This window comes from Papio anubis, chromosome 13, assembly GCF_008728515.1.
Source record: "Papio anubis isolate 15944 chromosome 13, Panubis1.0, whole genome shotgun sequence".
Classification (NCBI taxonomy): domain Eukaryota; kingdom Metazoa; phylum Chordata; class Mammalia; order Primates; family Cercopithecidae; genus Papio; species Papio anubis.
In genome coordinates, this window is record NC_044988.1 from 26,243,182 (window position 1) to 26,261,122 (window position 17,941).

The 17,941-nt window shown below is 37.4% G+C and overlaps 1 protein-coding gene across 24 annotated transcripts in view; it reads left to right on the top strand.

Annotated features, from left to right (window-relative positions):
• Window positions 1-17,941, top strand: part of TRPM3 (transient receptor potential cation channel subfamily M member 3) — a 929,658-nt gene that overhangs the window by 336,420 nt on the left and 575,297 nt on the right. For 8 of the 24 annotated variants that reach the window (XM_031654818.1, XM_031654819.1, XM_021927855.2 and 5 more), the window contains exon 1: window positions 14,345-17,935. The exons of 11 other annotated variants lie outside the window; for them this stretch is intronic. In XM_031654818.1, the coding sequence (XP_031510678.1) occupies window positions 17,759-17,935 (177 nt within the window). In that variant the 5' untranslated portion in view covers window positions 14,345-17,758. Of the gene's footprint in view, window positions 1-14,343; window positions 17,936-17,941 lie in introns of those variants that run through there. 5 more of the 24 variants (XM_021927843.2, XM_021927852.2, XM_021927853.2 and 2 more) reach the window with 1 other exon arrangement.

The window sequence follows — 17,941 nt, forward strand, 5'->3', positions numbered from 1 at the left end:
GCATGTATTTAGCAACTCTAGTAAGAATACCAAAGAGGTAAACAAAATTCACAAAATGAAAAGTAACCTCTAGAGGAGAGAAAGATGAAGGTAATACAATCTACAGACAAGTAAGTTATACTATCACATTAAGAGACCCCTTTAAATACACTAATCATGAGACTTTTTTTATACAAGCTATGTATTAGTAGAATTTGCAAAGTCAGTAGCAAAGTCATGAGCAGTAGTGTTCATGTTTGTAAGTGGAAAAATAGTCACCTTAAAAATCAATTTATATATTGAAGAAAGGAGAAGTATACATAACTCTTTGAAATGTAAGTTGTAAGTACACCGAGGGGATCAAAGAGCCAGTTAGAGAAAAAGAAGTTCTCCCCAAGGAAGCCTGATGTGATTTTTGCTTAATAAATAGTTGACTATTGGGAAAAATGGGATTATAATCAGACATATTATTGAATGATGTTATAATCTGTTCTATTTTTAAAACAACCATATTGAAATATAATTTACATGCCATAAAGTTCACCCATTTAAAGTGTACAGTTCAACAATTGGACCTGTTATTTTTAAGGAAACCAAACTGGAAAAAAGAGGGAATGCTTAGAAACTATTGATTTCCTATTAGAAACTCATGTAAATACTGAAAAATCTCCTGGAGGACAAATTTTTTATTTAAAACCCAAAAGCAAATTAAAAGTAATTTTATATACTGCATTGTTCTTCATGCCCTGAGTTTAGGCACCCATAGCGTATGCACAGAATCATCTCCACCTGGGGATGGAAAATCTCCAGCGTTTCTCCTGAAATGCATGGGAGCAAATAGAAACAGAGGCATAGAGGGAAGGTCGAGGGCTGAAAGATGCCATTAGAGACTTTTGATATGGAGCCCAGTGTGTGAGTTTGAGAAAGAAAGTATTATTGTTATGTTTCATTTTCATGTTTCTTGATTTCTAATACTTCCTCTCCCCAAGGCATCATCGTCTGTTTTTTTTTTTTTTCTCTCTCTCTTTTTTTTTTTTTTTTTTTTTCTTTTTTTTCTTTTTTTTTCTTTTTTTGAGACAGAAACAAAAGCTCTGTTGCCCAGGCTGGAGTACAGTGGCAAGATCTCGGCTCACTGCAACCTCTGGCTCACAAGTTCAGGTGATTATCCTTCCTCAGCCTCCCGAGTAGCTGAGATTACAGGTGCCTGCCACCGCACCTGGCTAATTTTTGTATTTTTAGTAGAGACGGGATTTCACCATGTTGGCCAGGCTGGTCTTGAACTCCTGACCTCAGGCAATCTTCCCACCTCAGCCTCCCAAAATGCTGGGGTTATAGGTGTGAGCCACCGCGCCCGACCTATTTTTAATTGCGCAACTTACCTTAACATATATTTTCAACTGTTTAAATAATGTAAAAATATTGCTTTCTAAAAATACTTAAAATGTATCCTCCAAGCCTGAAGCTTCCTTTGGGACATTTTACAGAACTCTGTTGCATGTAATTCCTTTGGTGACATATCAAAATAAGAAACTGATGGGGTTTAAAGTTCAAAGTCATGTGCTTTTCCATTTAGAAAATTAAAGAGAAATAAAAGAAGAATCATATTTTTTTCCAGGAAAAAGATTAAGATAATTAGAATTGCTCAGCCAATTTACCAGAGTTTATGTTGATACAATTGCCAAATAGATTATCTATAACCCCACTAATGGATCTTCAAAACTGTTTGCAGAACTCATTTTTTCATGTTACTGTGTTATGCTTAGATGAGCTGGTCTTATGTATTGACTTAAGTACTTAAGTTAATTTGTTTACTTGATATTTATTAAGCTATTAGATTTGTATTTGATGTTAGTTCTTTCTACAAAGGGAGAAGTGACATACAAAAGAAAATGGATTTTTGCCTTAGGTTGAGGTCATGAAAATGATGGTACTTAATCTTTATTTCTTTGAAGAAGTACCTTTTTCTTTGTCGGTTTTGCGTGACTTTTAATACCTTTTCATTAGTTTTAAAGGAAAACCACAAAATAAAAACTAACTTATGCATTATTAAGCACACTCTTGGAGTGTCTAGAGGTTGAGGAAAAACCTAGTTTCAACAACTAAAAAATAAAACATAAATATTGACAGGTTTGCTTTCCTTGTACTAGTCTTGGTTCAGTCCATTTTCTACACAGATGCTAGAGTCATTTTAAAATGCAATTCCGATTACATTTACTGCACACTTAAAAACCTCAATGATTCCCCCACCCTCACTCCATCCACTTTAATGATACAGTTTAAACATCTTAGCAACTGTCGTCGTCCACACCAGCTTCTTTTGCTCTACAAAACTGCTACTTGTCTTCGAAGTCCACCGTGGGCCTTCTTCCTTCCTTGCCTTTTCCAGGGCTGTTCTCACTGTCTAAAGTAACTTTCTTTTACTTCTGTGGCTGAACTTGCTAAATGTTTGTGCTTCCAGAAAGAGCTCAGAAATCTCACTTCTCCCTCAGGCTCCTGTTCCGGTGCCCTCTTCGCAGTCTTTGCATCTCTCCATCTGGACCGGGATTAAGAAACACACCTGGGGGCAGCTCCCTGGTCCCTGTTCTGCAGTGAGCATATGAATTTCCTTAGACACACCACAATACCACCGGAAATGTGTTCAAGAGAATATTAAATGTGTTATGTATGATTGAGAAGAAGTAGGATTGTTAAGTGAAAATCCCTAAGAAGTAGGTTCCAATCACAATATGGTCCTATCCCTGGACTGCCTTCTCAGGTGGATGAGCCTGGGTACATGTGGACCTTTGGCTTCACTAGATGGAGTGTCCATGTTTGATGTCAGACCTGAATGACTTGAGGTTACAAAGAACAGGCTAAGCCTAGCAATCTTCCATTATTTCCCATGTGTCACTCAGTCCTTCCTCCAAAGTCAACTTTAAAGGATTAAACCTCCTTGAGCCACTAGCTTACATAATTGATGTTTTCAGCTTATCTAAGAGGTTGACTATCCAGTTGGATCTTACCTTTAGTTTAGCACTTAACATGCTATGTAAACTTCCTGTCTTCTCAAGTAGTTTGTCTATGTAGTCAATCTTTGTGTGGACGATGTATTAGTCTCTTTGTATCCTCCGTACCTGGGGTAGTGCTGCACACATAGCAGACATGTAGAGGAATTGATTGAATTAAATTTGTCCTGCTAATTGATGTTAATTAAGTCACACTTAAATGGTGTCTTTATACATTTACCGAACTCTTAAATTCATGGCAATGCTGCAAGTGTGGCATCAAATCCTACACCCAGAGAAATATGCATAATTTCTCAGCAAACAATAAATAATGTTTGTATTATGTATTAATAACCCTAGAAATATGACTCTGTTTCACTCAACTGAGAAAACGAAGCAGATCTATGATTTGCTGGTGTTATTTATTTTTTGTGTGCCTGAAGATAAGCATATGCTCAGATATATCTGAGCCAGATGTTCCACAGCATAAACTTCAGTAGCATGCAAAACTCTCTACTTATATCCATAATTCCACAACGTTCTAGGTAAGTTTAGTCTCCTAGGTTTTCTTGTTGCATGAGCTCTGTAGTATTAGGTAATATTTTCTTTCTATTCAAAATAGGTAATGCTGAAAATGCCTTATTTTATGGCCTACTGGAAATTGATGGAAACAATCCGAGACTCAGTGGAACTAGTCTTAAAATCTAAACAGTTAGTCCTGGGAAGAACTCAACAGAGCAACAACATCACTCTTATTATATACATTATCCTGAGACCCAAACTAGTAAGGTGCTCTGACAGAGTTCACATTGCTGCTTATGGGTAGCCTGGAAAAGAATACAGTTGCCTGGGCTTCCATACTATTCCCATTCTGTTATACGTGGTTGCATCTCCATGTCTTCTGCTTCTCACTCTTCTCTGTGTCCCCGCAACAGAACTGGAAGTGACAGATGGAAGGATTTGTGTAAAAAGAAAGCTAAATAAAGAGGAATAGGGAGCTGAAGAGTGACTGAGAATTTGCAGTCTAGTATATGGGTAAGACACCAATGGAAGATGACATTATGAGCATCCCTGCCTAAGACCCAAATAAGTTTTGACTCTAGGTGAATGCTTGAGGAGTCGCTAACATAATTTGAGCATGCTGAAAATTGTCATAAGGGATATTTTGGTGATTTGGGATTTTGGTAGGTATGTTCCTATGAGGCTGTGTTTATGGTAAGAGTTCCTCTCATTGACTTTCTTCTTTGTTTGCCTCTTGCCTAGTCTTTTCTATTTCAGGGGGTTAGTGAGTTCTCACACTGAATTTTCCTCCAACTGATTTAGTAGCAGGTGGACAGCTCTAGAAAGAGACATTTCCTATTTTCTGGCTGTCGGTCCACAGAGCTTAATTCAAGGTATTAACTCTGAGCTTCAAAGTCTCTAGTGGCTTAGATTCTAGAAAACTAAGAAATCTATGCTACATTTATTCAGTAACAGGCCAATAAGATAGCATTCAATTCACTCATTGCTTTTGCTGGTCAACTTTGTGGCAGAGATCACTGCCACATTGAATGATGCAGGATTGAATTTGTAAGACTAAGATGACAGGGATTTTAAGGTATTTGGATTCTTTAATTTACGGAGATAGTGTTTGTGAGAAATAATTTTTTTTTTTTTTTTTTGAAATGAAGTATTACTCTGTCACCAGGCTGGAATGCACTGGCGCGATCTTGGCTCACTGCAACCTCTGCCTCCCGGGTTCAAGCGATTCTCCTGCCTTAGCCTCCTGAGTAACTGGGACTACAGGCGCATGCCACCACACCCAGCTAATTTTTGTATTTTTAATAGAGACGGGGTTTCACCATGTTGGCCAGGATGGTCTCTATCTCTTGACCTCCTGATCTACTGGCCTCGGACTCCCAAAGTGCTGAGTTTACAGGCATGAGCCACCATTCCTGGCTGAAAAATACTTTAAGAATATTTGGAAATATGAAGTAATAGGCCTCATTGAGAACAGATTGTGAATTATATTATGGAACCAAAGACCCCTGTATTCACAATTGCTACGTAAGAAATTTTATCACACCATTTGGATGGACCTATAATAAAAAAAAAAAAAGATAAAAGATTGTGGTTTGGTCAAATATCATCAAGGAAATTTTATTCAGTCTTTAAAAGGTAATGAGAGAGAGATTGCGGTGCGAACACACACACACACACACACACACACACACACACAGAGTTTTGTAGATAGTAGGCAAAATAATGAGACCAATAAGGAAGAAGAATACAGCAGAGGTGGTTTTCAGAGCAGCTTACTAACGATAGAACAGTTATAAGAATATGTAGATACGTGTTTATGTGTGCTTAGATTGGAAATGGCCTTTCTTTAGCATAACATCTGCAGTGTGTGCTATAAAGAAAATGGCTGCTAGAGTGAATGTATAAATGTTAACAATTTCTTGTAAATAACAAAGACCATCATCAAAATTAAAAGCTATGTGGAAAACTGCAAAAATACTAGCAACTCACATGACTGTGGATTAATGTCCTTAATATAAAAAGAACTCTTATGAGTCAATAAGAAAAATAAAACTCTAATAAAAGAAGAAACAATTTGCTAGAAGAATTACAAATGGTCATAGGAAAAATGGAGCTTTCTAAGTTACCAGATAAATATATAACACATTTCTTTTTCTGTGATCAACTTGGCCAAAAATTAATTTAAATTAATGATATGCCCAGTTTTGTCAATGATTCACTAATAAGGACATTCTTATACTTTGCTGAGGGGCACATAAAATGGTTCAACACTGCTGGATAACAATTTGGAAATAATTATCAAGAGCCTGAAAATATATTCATGATTTATGAACTAATCATCCTTCATCCTAAATTGTATCTTAAGTAAATAATCAGAGATGTGCACAAAAACATATGACTGAGTACTGTGCTGTGTATCCACCATAATAGCATTATTTAAAACATTAAAATTGCAAGTGAGCTGATTATCTTCCATTGACTAACATAATAAAATCCTATATAACCATTAAGTATTGTATTTTCTAAGAATATTTGAAATATGGAGATCAATTCATGTATAATAAGTGTATTAAGCTGTATATGAAGTATGATTTTTAAAATACTTGGTAATATTTCTAAAAATTACATCAGTAGTTATTGATGGATAATGAAAGAATAGATACATTTTAATTCTTTATATTTTTATGAGTTTTAAAATGTTTTGACATAAAAAATTGTTCTTTTATTAGGGAAGATAATAAATACATTTTCCCAACTTTATTATGTACAAAAAAAATCATGAATTTTGAGTTTATAGTTTGGTAAATTCCAGCAATTCTATACCGTTGCATAACTGCCACTTTATTGAAGACATAGAGCATTTTCATCACCCTGAAAAGCTTCCTCACGTCCCTTTGTAGTCAATTTCATCTTCCGAATGATCCCTGGCAACCATTGCTCTGCTTTCTGTCACTTTTATCTTTTCTAAAATTTTATATATAATTTTCAGATTCACTCACATTGCTGTGTCAATATTTTCTTCTAAAAAATATATTTTGAAAGAATGCTCAGTATGTGGTTCCGTCCAAGAATTAACTGTAGAGGGAAGAGGCCATGGAGCATAAGGCAAAGAACAAGAGATCGAGGCTCAGATCTTGGGGAAGTCACCTCTATTCTCGGGTTCTCAGTTTGCTCAGATGTAAAATTAGGATAATAATCTCTTTCTTACCTATATCTCAGCATCATTATGTGTAATGGATCAGAATATGTTGAACCACTTTGTGAGGCATCAACATTGGTTTCTATTTTTATTATTGTGAACCTGATTAAAATGGTTGATATGTAATTCAGTGTTCCTGTCTCCTTCAAAATGATATTTACCTTTATATAAAATGGAGAGTTGCCTTCATAAAGGTATATTAGGACATTAAGTTAAGGCTTTGACGAATTGCCATCATGGGACATGTTTATGAATTGTCCAGATTTTTAATGAGTGGCAATTGAATTCTCTAGCTTGAGTTATCCTCACATTGAATTTTTAATATCTGTACTTATCCCTTTTCCTCTTTTGCTTTTCTTTTCTAAAACCAATTCCTCTGTGTTTAGATGTTAGTCTCTACTTGCAGTTTAGAGTCTGAGAACTTTTCCTTTTATTAATTTTTTGAGAATTGAATAAACAATTTTTAGATTTTTTAAGGCTATGGAGTTAAGATTTGGGGAAGTAAAAGGGCACTGTAGAATCAGTATGTAATCAAATCAGTTTGTAGACAAGCAATAGTCACTATAAGGAACTCTAAATGACTTGAATGAAATGATTATCACAAACATGCCTAGTTTACTCATTCTTCGTTTGCTCATTCTATAGTCAAATTTTGATTGAGTTTCCATTATGTTCCAGACAGTCTGCAAGGATCTGGGATACAGTCGACAATTGCCCTATAGAAATTACATTCCATTCGTAGATTAAGGCCGAAAGTAAATAAACCAATCAATTAAATAGCTACCAGTTCTGATAAGTACAGGAAGAATTCAAACAAATAACTGTAATGCATGTTGAAGGAGGGCTAGAGAGATCAAGGAAGGATTCTCTAGGGAGATCACACATAACCTGAGTTTCACAGCATGAGAAGGAGCTAATCTTATGAAGAGCTGGAGGAGAAAGCTTTAGAAGAGGGAACAGCATATGTAAATGTCCTGTGATAGGAAATAAAACTGGAAGAAATAAAAGTGGTTAGGCATGATGAATTGGAAATGTCAAGAGTCGAGGTTGGAGAGATAGGCAGGATGAAATTTGTCACATCATCAAAAATGAGGAGTTTGGAGTTTTTCTTAAGTTCATGGAGAGAACTATGCGATTTTACTCATAGGAGTAGCTTGATCTGTTTTAATCCTGGTGTTTTCATAAAAGTGAATACAACAGTTTTGTCATCTGATCTGTAGCCAATAGGTTTAGTTGCAAAGAATTTAATTAAAGTCCAAAGAAAAACATGCCCATTAAAGCTATATCTACCTATTCTTTACTAAAACAATAATTATGAGTTTTTCCTTGGGATAGTATCAGGTACTATAGAACATTATAATTCTTTCTCTATTATCATCTCTCTCCTTCCCTATTGAGGAAGGCTTCCCAGAGACAGCTGGGTGTCCCAACCAGATACCCTGTGCCAATGCATGTACCAGTTAGATGCCTGTGGATGGCTTTGGCTGGATGCTAAATAAAAGCAGTCAGAATCCGATTCATTAATGAATTTAGAAGCTTCTATAAATCAAATTCATCTTTGGTACCTTTATTTTCTAACTTAATAGCTTCAGATTAGTAGTAGGGTCTTGATAATATTGTTTTGTTTTCTCCCCAAATACTCTGAACATTTTATATGAAGTCCAAGTAAATGTGGATAATCATTATAATTTTATTTATATGGTTACAGAGGTAGCTTTGGTTTGTACTTACTATATCAGGCATGAAGTTTCTGGCCATATGCATCTTTTGAGTCATTGAAACAAACATCTTGTTGTAATAAGTTTCTAGAATATTATGAATAATGATAGATCATGGTTTTTTTGAGATACCCAACTTGAGTATCTGAAACTAAATCAGTTACCTTAAAAATACATTTTGTTTTTAATGTATACATTTTAAACCTTATATAATATATCAAGAGTTTATCTTTGAATTCAAAACATAGCTCTGATACTTACAGTGTAAACTCGGGTAAGTATTTAATCTTTCTGTGTTTTAGTTTCCTCAACTAGAAAATGCAGGCAGGAATAAAAGTTGGATAACACCGAGAATTAAATGAGTTTATATATATTGTAAAACTTACCCCAAATTTGCAAAAAATGAGGAGTTATTTAGAAACATCCCTTTTTGCATTTAATAAATACTGTGTTTCAGGCATTGTGTTATATATTGGGCATATACCAAATGAGTACAGACAACCCTTATCTCAACAGAGAGGCCAGCCAGATGTAACTAGAAGGTTGGGAAAGGGATATGGAAGTCAGCCGTGCAGATAAAAGAAACCCAGAGCTACTGGAAGAAGCACAGCTGCTTCTGTGCTTTGCAAGATTCTGGTGTTAGGTTAGATAAGTTAGGGTCATTCGGTTGTTCTTCCTTTTTTCAGATTTGTCAGAGCAAATACTAGCTTTTTTTTGGGAAGCTCCAGGAACCCTGTACAAATATTTTTATTTAATTGGCAGCAGCATATTGTAATGGGTAAAAGCATGGGTTATAGAATAAGATAGACCTGAATTCAAGTCCATTTACCAATCACGTGACCTTCTGCAGGTTTCTTAACCTCTCTGGGTCTTAACCTCTCTGAGGCTATTTCTCATCTGTAATACTGCGAAAACAATACTGCAGACTTTACAGGTTTGTTATGATAACTAAATGAGCTATGTGCTTAACACTGTTTAGCACATAGTAAGTGCCTGAAAAAAGTTATTAATCATCATTTTAACATGATCACATAGCCACTATCTATTTTAAAAATAAGGACTCATAAAAGTTATATGAATTGCCCATTGACTTAATGTGGATTCAAACCTGTTTCTCCCTGATTTCAAAATCCATGTAGTTTGCATTTATTTTATGCCTCATCAGGAGAAAACCAAAACGAAAACTTGACCATTGTCTCTCAGAAAGTAAAATCATTTAATCCCTCCCACTACTATTAATATTAATAAAAATAAAATGAAAGGCTCCTGGTTGTCAAAAATATGGTACCAGAATAAATATCAACAATGCTGCATTTTTTGGAAGGCAGTCAAAAATAGATAGCAAGTACGGTTTTCATTAGCTTTCTTTATTAAAATTCTCTACCAAGCAGAGTTACTGCTTTGAGGATCTTCCAGATCACAGTATGTCTCTGTTTCCCAGGTGAGCGGACCTTATGGTCCAATCCAGGGCTGGATTGTGTGAGAAGCCCAGATGCACACGGCAGGGTATGTGGCTGGGGCAGGCCCTCAGCTTTCATTGGTGCGAGTCAGAAGGTGATTGAGAAGGTATATGTGAGGTTTGAGCTTGAACATGTGTTTGATTTGGGTATCCATTGGCCAAGAAATCTGACTTCAGCTGCACTGTTCATAGTGAATGCTGAGCTTCTCTCCAATTCATGCAAGTTATTCAAGCAGTAATTGGAGATTTACTGCTTAAATTTCTCCTCCTAAAAGATATTAATTCGTAAGTTATTTATCAAGTTGGTCAGATTTGTGGCTTTCATAATGAAAATGTGTCTAAAATACCTACATTCTGTGTGTGGATGTGTGTGTGCACTTACATGTGTGTATGTGTTGCAGATATTTAAACTTAGTATAGAAAGAGAACATTTACAATAATGAATAGCATTGCTAATATTAGAAGAGTGAATATTAAGTGATCAGAAATGCACATCTCAAATTCTTATATTTTTAACAAGCCTCCAGGAACTCATTAGAATTTTTGAATTATACCAAAACCCCATCCCCTTTGTGAATGGAAAGGCTGAATAAGGTTGTGTTTTAGCTCTAGGCCTTTGAATATCTGTTGCACATTTTTTGGTATGTGTATATGTAAGATTTCTATTTTTCGTAGGGTGGAAGCTGCTTATATACATTTGTGTTTTCCAAAGTGAGACATTTTATATATTAAAGTTTTACACCCCATTATTGGAATATATGATTCTCTCTCATATCCACTATCTATTTTAAAAGTAAGGACTCATGGGACTGCAGAGGAAAGCAGTAAGGAAAATCAGAGGTGGCCCTCTTCTCATGTTTTCTCTGCAGCTTCTTCTCTTACTGGAAGAAACAAAGGAGGAAATGAAGGTGTTTTGTTTTGCTTTGCTTTTCCTAGATCACTAGCTGTGGGAAGGATGGCACATATGACTCCAATATTGGTAATAATAAGTTGCTAATATTTTTTGAGCTCTTTCCATATGTGGGAACAACTTCTAAGGTTTCTGCCCATATTGGCTTATTAATTTCACATTATCCCTTTGACAAAGGTAATATTATTGTCCCCAGTTTGCAGATAAAGGAACTAAAGCATGATGAGATTAAGTAACTTCCCCAAAGCAACGTGTAAATGGTAAAGCTTGGGTTTACTTTCAGGCCATTCGGTCTATGGCCTGTGCTCTTAAGGACTATGCTACATGCACTGCCAGTGGTATCTGTGAACAAGATAACAATAATATTACTAACAACAACAAAAGTAATTGGATTTAAATGTGTTTTTCTCTATGTTAGCACTGTGCTAATTGCTTTAACCTTCACAAAAACCTGGAGGTGGAAACTGTTGTAAACCCCATTCTTACAATGTGGAAACTAAACCTTTGAGAAGTTGTGTAACTGCCCCCAGGCCACATAGTGGGTAAGAGGAGGCACTTGGGTTTGAATCAAGTTTGTCTGACTTCTCAAGTTACAGGTAAAGATAGGGAAGATGAAACACAGACAGTCCAGTACCTCCTCATTTCTTGAAACAAGCATGAGCTGTCCATTAGCCCATCACTACCTACCACCACCTCTGTTACAAGTTGAAAAGAGTAAATTACATCAGTTCAGGTGTGTGTGTGTGTGTGTGTGTGTGAGCTATTACTTAAAATCTATGTTGAATATTCTAATTAATTTAGGAAACAATGTTTAAAAAGAAGCTAAATTATTAGTTTCCCCTCAAAGCTTCCTAAAGGACCTTTATGAGAAATAATTCAAGAGATTCAGAGGATTAAGAGACTACTATATTTAAAGTACCCCTATAATCTAATATTGAATATAACTCTGAAGAGAGTTTTTTTTTTCCCTAAAATCTCTGCACCATCATGTGAAGAAAGATTAATGTCCCAAGATGCCCAATGTAAAGAAGAGTTGGTATGAGTGGAGCTTAAGTATCCTTATACATTTCGAAAACTACGCTCTGGGAGAAGAACTTGACTTGGAAGTTAGAGGGAAGCACGTTTCACTTCAGTCTTAGGTAGAATTTTCTGTCAACCAGAACTGTACAATCATGGAATGGGCTGTCTCAAAAACTCACCCACTCTCTGTCACCACAGGCCTTTGTGCAAAGGGTGGACAGCAGTCAGAGATGCCTGGGGAGAGATCCCAATAATGGAGGAAAATGAATGGATAACAATTGTAGTCATGAGAAATTTTTATTTTACATGGAATAAATGCTGCTTAAGCCACTTAACAAAGTGAGTCATGGATTTTAATAAATTTTAGTATATTTTAGAATCTATTATCTACAAAAGATGGCAAAAGGGGAAATATACCTTAAGAAAGGAAAAAAGCTAATCTGGTAAACATACATTTGGAAATACATTAAGGATTGTTCTGTAGGTAAATGGAATCTATAAAGAGATCTAATATTTTGGAAAATGCTGTAGAAGCGTCAAAAAAATCCTAAAAATGTTATAGCTCTAATTTAAGTGAAGTTAAAAGGAAGAAACAGGAAAAGTATGTTTTTTGACAAAAATGATAAATTGCCATAAAGTTCATAAGACAAATGATTTTTTGAAAAAAAGAAATAGTGGTTCTCGGTCTTTGAGGAATTGCCACACTGTCTTCCACAATGATTGAACTAATTTACCAACAGTGTAAAGCGTTCCTGTTTCTTCACAGCCTCGCCAGCATCTGTTGTTTCTTGACTTTTTCATACTTGTCATTCTGACTGTTGTGAGATGGTATCTCATTGTGGTTTTGATTTGCAGTTTTCCATTGATCAGTGATGTTGAGCTTTTTTCCATATGTTTGTTGGCTTCATAAATGTCTTCTTTTGAGAAGTGTCTGTTCATATTCTTTGCCGCCTTTTTAATGGGGTTGTTTTTTTCTTATAAATTTGCTTAAGTTCCTTGTAGACTCTGGATATTAGACCTTTGTCAGGTGGATAGATTGCAAAAATTTTCTCTCATTCTGTAGGTTGCCTGTTTGTTCTGATGATAGTTTCTTTTGCTGTGCAGAAGCTCTTTAGTTAATTAGATCCCATTTGTCAATTTTTGCTTTTGTTGCAATCGCTTTTGACATGTTCATCATGAAATCTTAGCCTGTGCCTGTGTCCTAAATGGTATTGCCTAGATTATCTTCCAGGTTTTTTATAGTTTTGGGTTTCACATTTAAGTATTTAATCTACCACAATCCCATTACTTGTATGTATCCCCCAAAATATAAATCATTGTATTTTAAAGATAATGTACACATATGTTCATTGCAGCACTATTCACAATAGCAAAGACATGGAATCAACCCAAATGTACACCAATGATGGACTAGAGAAAGAAAATGTGGTGCATACACACCATGGAATACTATGCAACCATAAAAAGGAACGAGATCATGTCCTTTGCAGTGTCATAGATGGAGCTGGAAACCATTATCTTCAGCAAATTGACATAGGAACAGAAAACCAAAAACCATTATGTTCTCATTTATAAGTGGGAGCGAAACAATGAGAACACATGGACACAGGGAGGGGAACAACACATACGGGGGGGCTGTTGCAGGAGGAGAGCATTAGGATAAATAGCTAATGCATGTGGGGCTTAACTAGGTGATAGACTGACAGTGCAGAAAAGCACCATAGCACACATTTACCTGTGTAACAAACCTGCACATCCTGCACATGGTTACTGGAACTTAAAGTAAAATAAAATATTTAAGAAAGAAAAATCAAAGCACAACAAAATTAATAAAAGAGGCCAATCATTAAGCAAGCAAGATGTTAGTATTAAGATTACAAAACACTGAAGCAAATGTCTACAAAGGCTCACCATTGGGCTCACCAAAGGCTTATGTGGTTTTTCCCCTGGATGCTTAAATATCATCTTTCTGCACTAGATGCACTATATCTATACATTAGAGCCTGAAAATATATGTACAGTTGATGTCCAGATACCTATGAATTTTAATGTTGTAATAATAAACTCTGAAAAATTACATTGCAGCACTTTTTTTAAATGTTGTTTGCAGGAAACACTTTTCAGAGGGAGGCTTTTGAGTTCTCTGTACTACCTGGTCACTGTGTCGTTTCCTTTCTGTTTTCTTAGGTTTTCATGGGTCAGTTCCTTTTATATCCAAAAGATATAAAGAAGACAGTGTGCAAGTGGTACAATACTATATGGAGGGTGCCATGATTTTTTTTTTTTTTTTTTTTTTTTTGGAGACAGAATCTCGCTCTGTCGCCCAGGCTGGAGTGCAGTGGCATGATCTCGGCTCACTGCAAGCTCCGGACCCGGGTTTACGCCATTCTGCCTCAGTCTCCCGTGTAGCTGGGACTACAGGTGCCTGCCACCATGCCCGGCTATTTTTTTTTTTTTTTTTTGTAGTTTTAGTAGAGACGGGGTTTCACCGTGTTAGCCAGGATGGTCTCGATCTCCTGACCTCGTGATCTGCCCGTCTCGGCCTCTCAAAGTGCTGGGATTACAGGCGGGAGCCACCGCGCCCGGTCGCCATGATTTTTTTTGAAGAGAAGGAACGTGGTCTTCAAAAGAAAGAATTCAGAAGGTCTATACAATGGCCCCCTTGTTAGTATTGAGAATGAGCTCAAATTTCATCGTGATTCTTTGGTTTAGTATCATTTACACAGAAAATAAAAAGGGAAGATAATCAGTGGGGACTGGGCTTTTCTGTAGCATGGGAGAGAATTAGAGTTGGTTCAAAGGCAGGCTTTGGAATAGAGAAATCTGATATGCCCTGCTTGCTATTTTTTAGGATACTGAAAGCTTGTATGACTATGTCAGAGTTTCAAGCTGCTAGAATTTGTTCTGCAGATGTGTAGACAACCACATTCATAAGATTTATAGGTAAGCACTTTGAATTTGTGAGGTGCTAATATCTGGGGCTGGGCTTGCTCCTCTCTGCATTTTTTTCCTCATTAGACTTCTCTCTAAAACTGGGGAAGGGATCTTCTATGTGAAAATATAATTTCTTCAAAGTAGAGAGGAGGGTCTTGAAAACCCTTCTTTAGATGTTTTGATAGCAAACAGTTCTGGCACAAAGCACCCCAATGATGGGAGAAAAACCGCCTCTCATGCACTGTCATCCTTCTTTGATCTTTACCTCTTTTGCAGTGTAATCTCCAAATCAATTCCCTGAAGGTTTTGTGCTTTTCTCCTCTAATTGCCATTAGAGAGGGCTGTGAATCCTCCTACTTCCTCACTCTGCATAGTTTCTAATGTTCTCTTTGGCCAAAGTTATTCAGTAAAATTAAAGGGGATAGGAGAATCAAAGGCCATGTGTTTTCAGAATGATGCTGTCATTTTTGTGGGGTCCTTACCATTTTGAAATAGTTCAGGGCAGGGGGTTGGCAATTTTGTGCAGTTTTTCAGCATTTTCGTGGAGCAGAGATCTCATCACCTCAACAGAACCACTTAAGGGCATTCGTTTAAAAGCTTAGAAAGGCTGGAGCCTTCCTCACTAAAGGCAGCATCTTGCAACCTGATGAATACCACACTGTGTGAGGAAACCCACGCTGCCCTTGCAGTCTCCCACCTTCCTCTTTCCCCATTTATTAAACTCATGGTAACTCACAAGAAGCATTCAGTTTTAATTTGTCTTGCTTGACTTCATTACCTCCTACCATATGTATGCATGCTTAATGAAAATTGTCAGTGGGCTTCCAGCTCAGACTCAGCACATGCTACCCAGAAGATGGATCATGGTACATGTATTTAGTATATGCCAGGCACAGTTCTAAGTGCTTTGCCGATATTAGCTCATTTAGTCCTCACGTAGGCATGTGGGTTTATTTTAATCTCCATTGTATGGATAAGGACTCCAAGACACAAAGAAAGTAGGTAAATCTCCCAAGACTAGCTTCAAAATTGGAATTTGAACCATGCAGCTTGATTCCAGAATTCATGCTGTTAACTACTACATCAACATCAGACCAAAGTAATAATCTGAAAGAAATGCTGAGCATTTCTTCTTTGAAGTCTTTAACTCTTATGTAAGATTAAATTACCAAAAAACAGAGGCAGTGGTTTTATTCCTAGAGTCCCTTTTGAAAGAAATAGGAGACAAGAGAAAGCTTGTCTTTACAGCCTAGTAGACTGGTTTCAATCCAGACTCCAGTTATACTAGTATGTTAGACTTGTTACTAATTTCTCTAGACCTCATTTGCTTAATCTGTGAGGTAAGGATATGACCATAACACCTACTCCATAAGGTTTCCATGGACATAAACCTATGCAATGCATTGTGCTAGGCGATACACGTGAGCCGTTAGTATTTTAATACTGCCTTCAATCCTTTGTGGAAATGGAATAGTAACAGAAAATGAGTCAGCTGTGTATCAGATCTATTAAAGTGTTATTGTTTGATAGAAGATAATCAGAGACATAAATTTTATTATACAAGGTAGGTCAATGATCTGTCTTCCACAGGTGAACTAGTTTTCTGCAATATCTTTCTTAAATTTGTGACACAAGACCATTGTGAGTGAAATGGTGTTGTAGCGCAGTGTGTCAGGTATTGATTTCATGCTGGGGTGGGCCTGTGTTGTCCCAGTTCTGAATTACAGCAGTGTATCACATCTGCTTGCAGCGCTCCCAGTTCAGCTTCTGACTGCGTAATAGTCATGGAGCTGGGATTTACCAATCTCTTCAAGTTAATTAGAAATGGAAAATCAGCATAGTCATAGAGGAAAAAATAAATAAGATGGCGATGCTCCAAGGATGTGGGGATTCTCCCCGATAGGAGTTGTCAGGTCAACTGCTCCTACTGATGTCTGATGCCTGGGGGGAATGTGGGAGCAGAAGAGGGGTTGTATCAGGAACTCCCTTCTCTTCTCATGCTCCCAACTTACCTTCTCTATGTGAAATTATCTAGTTTCTACCTTCAAATTGAAAAGCTGTCCTTTATTCTCTCTCTCACCACAGGAGTCCTAAAGACTATACATTCCAACTCAGCAACTATTTCATAAAGCCTCCTTAGAAAATGATGGGGGTGGAAACCCCACTTAAGGAAACTCCCTTCTTTATAGACAGCATCCCAGGTGGCACTTTATGGGTTAAACGTGTGTTGCAGAGAACGGGTATCAAGTGGCTTTCCAGGACATAACCCCCATTTAAAAACTGCCATGTCTAAAAGGTGAGCCAAATGCCCATTAGTTTACCCTGCTTTCTATGAAAGGAACAACTCAGTGTGTTTGAGTTTGCTTCTGTCTCAGTGTCTGTCATCTATACAATGAATTATCAGGATGAAGACTGTCAATCACGGTTAATAAAAACCTCAGAACACGACAAAGATCTCTTTTCCTATAGATGTATTTGATGATAGCCCTCACTTTATTATGTCACATAAATCAAAAAGGAAGCATTTATCTCATTAGGAGGCACCCCTTCTCTCCCTGTGTCCTCGCCCCTCCCCCCGTGCCAGTTCGCAGTCCCTCAAAGATGCTTTGTGCAAGAAAGTGCAAGTTTCCCGTTCTGGCTTTATTTTTGTTCCCTTTTGCTCCCCTCCTGGCTCCCCCCCAAACCAGGCTAGCAAAGCAATGGCCCCGGTTCCCCCCCAACGCCTGACCTGCGTTTACTGGGAGGAGAGCGGGAGAGGGAGCGCGCATTCCGGAGCAGGCTGCTTTGACTCCGACCACAGGCTGTTTTGTGCAGGCTGTCCCTCTCCTTCAAAACCGTGCATCCCCTCCCCGAAGCAGCAGGCAGTGTGCCTCCATTCAGCCACATTTGGTATGCATGAGCACGGCTGCAGAGAGAGGGGAGGTGGCTTTCTTAAGAAGGTTCAGGGGCTCAGGCAAGGCTACTTGACTAGTCTTCCAAGTTCCAGGAAGCCTCTGCCCTAATGGAATTTGCAGGTGTGGAGATGACCATGGGATGCCAGAGCCGTGGGGGACCGTTTATTTTCTAGGCATTGCTCAGGTTTTCAGTTTCTTGTTTTCCTGGTGGAATTTGGAAGGGGTCATGAATCAGGCTGATGCTCCTCGACCCCTAAACTGGACCATCCGGAAGCTGTGCCACGCAGCCTTTCTTCCATCTGTCAGACTTCTGAAGGTACTG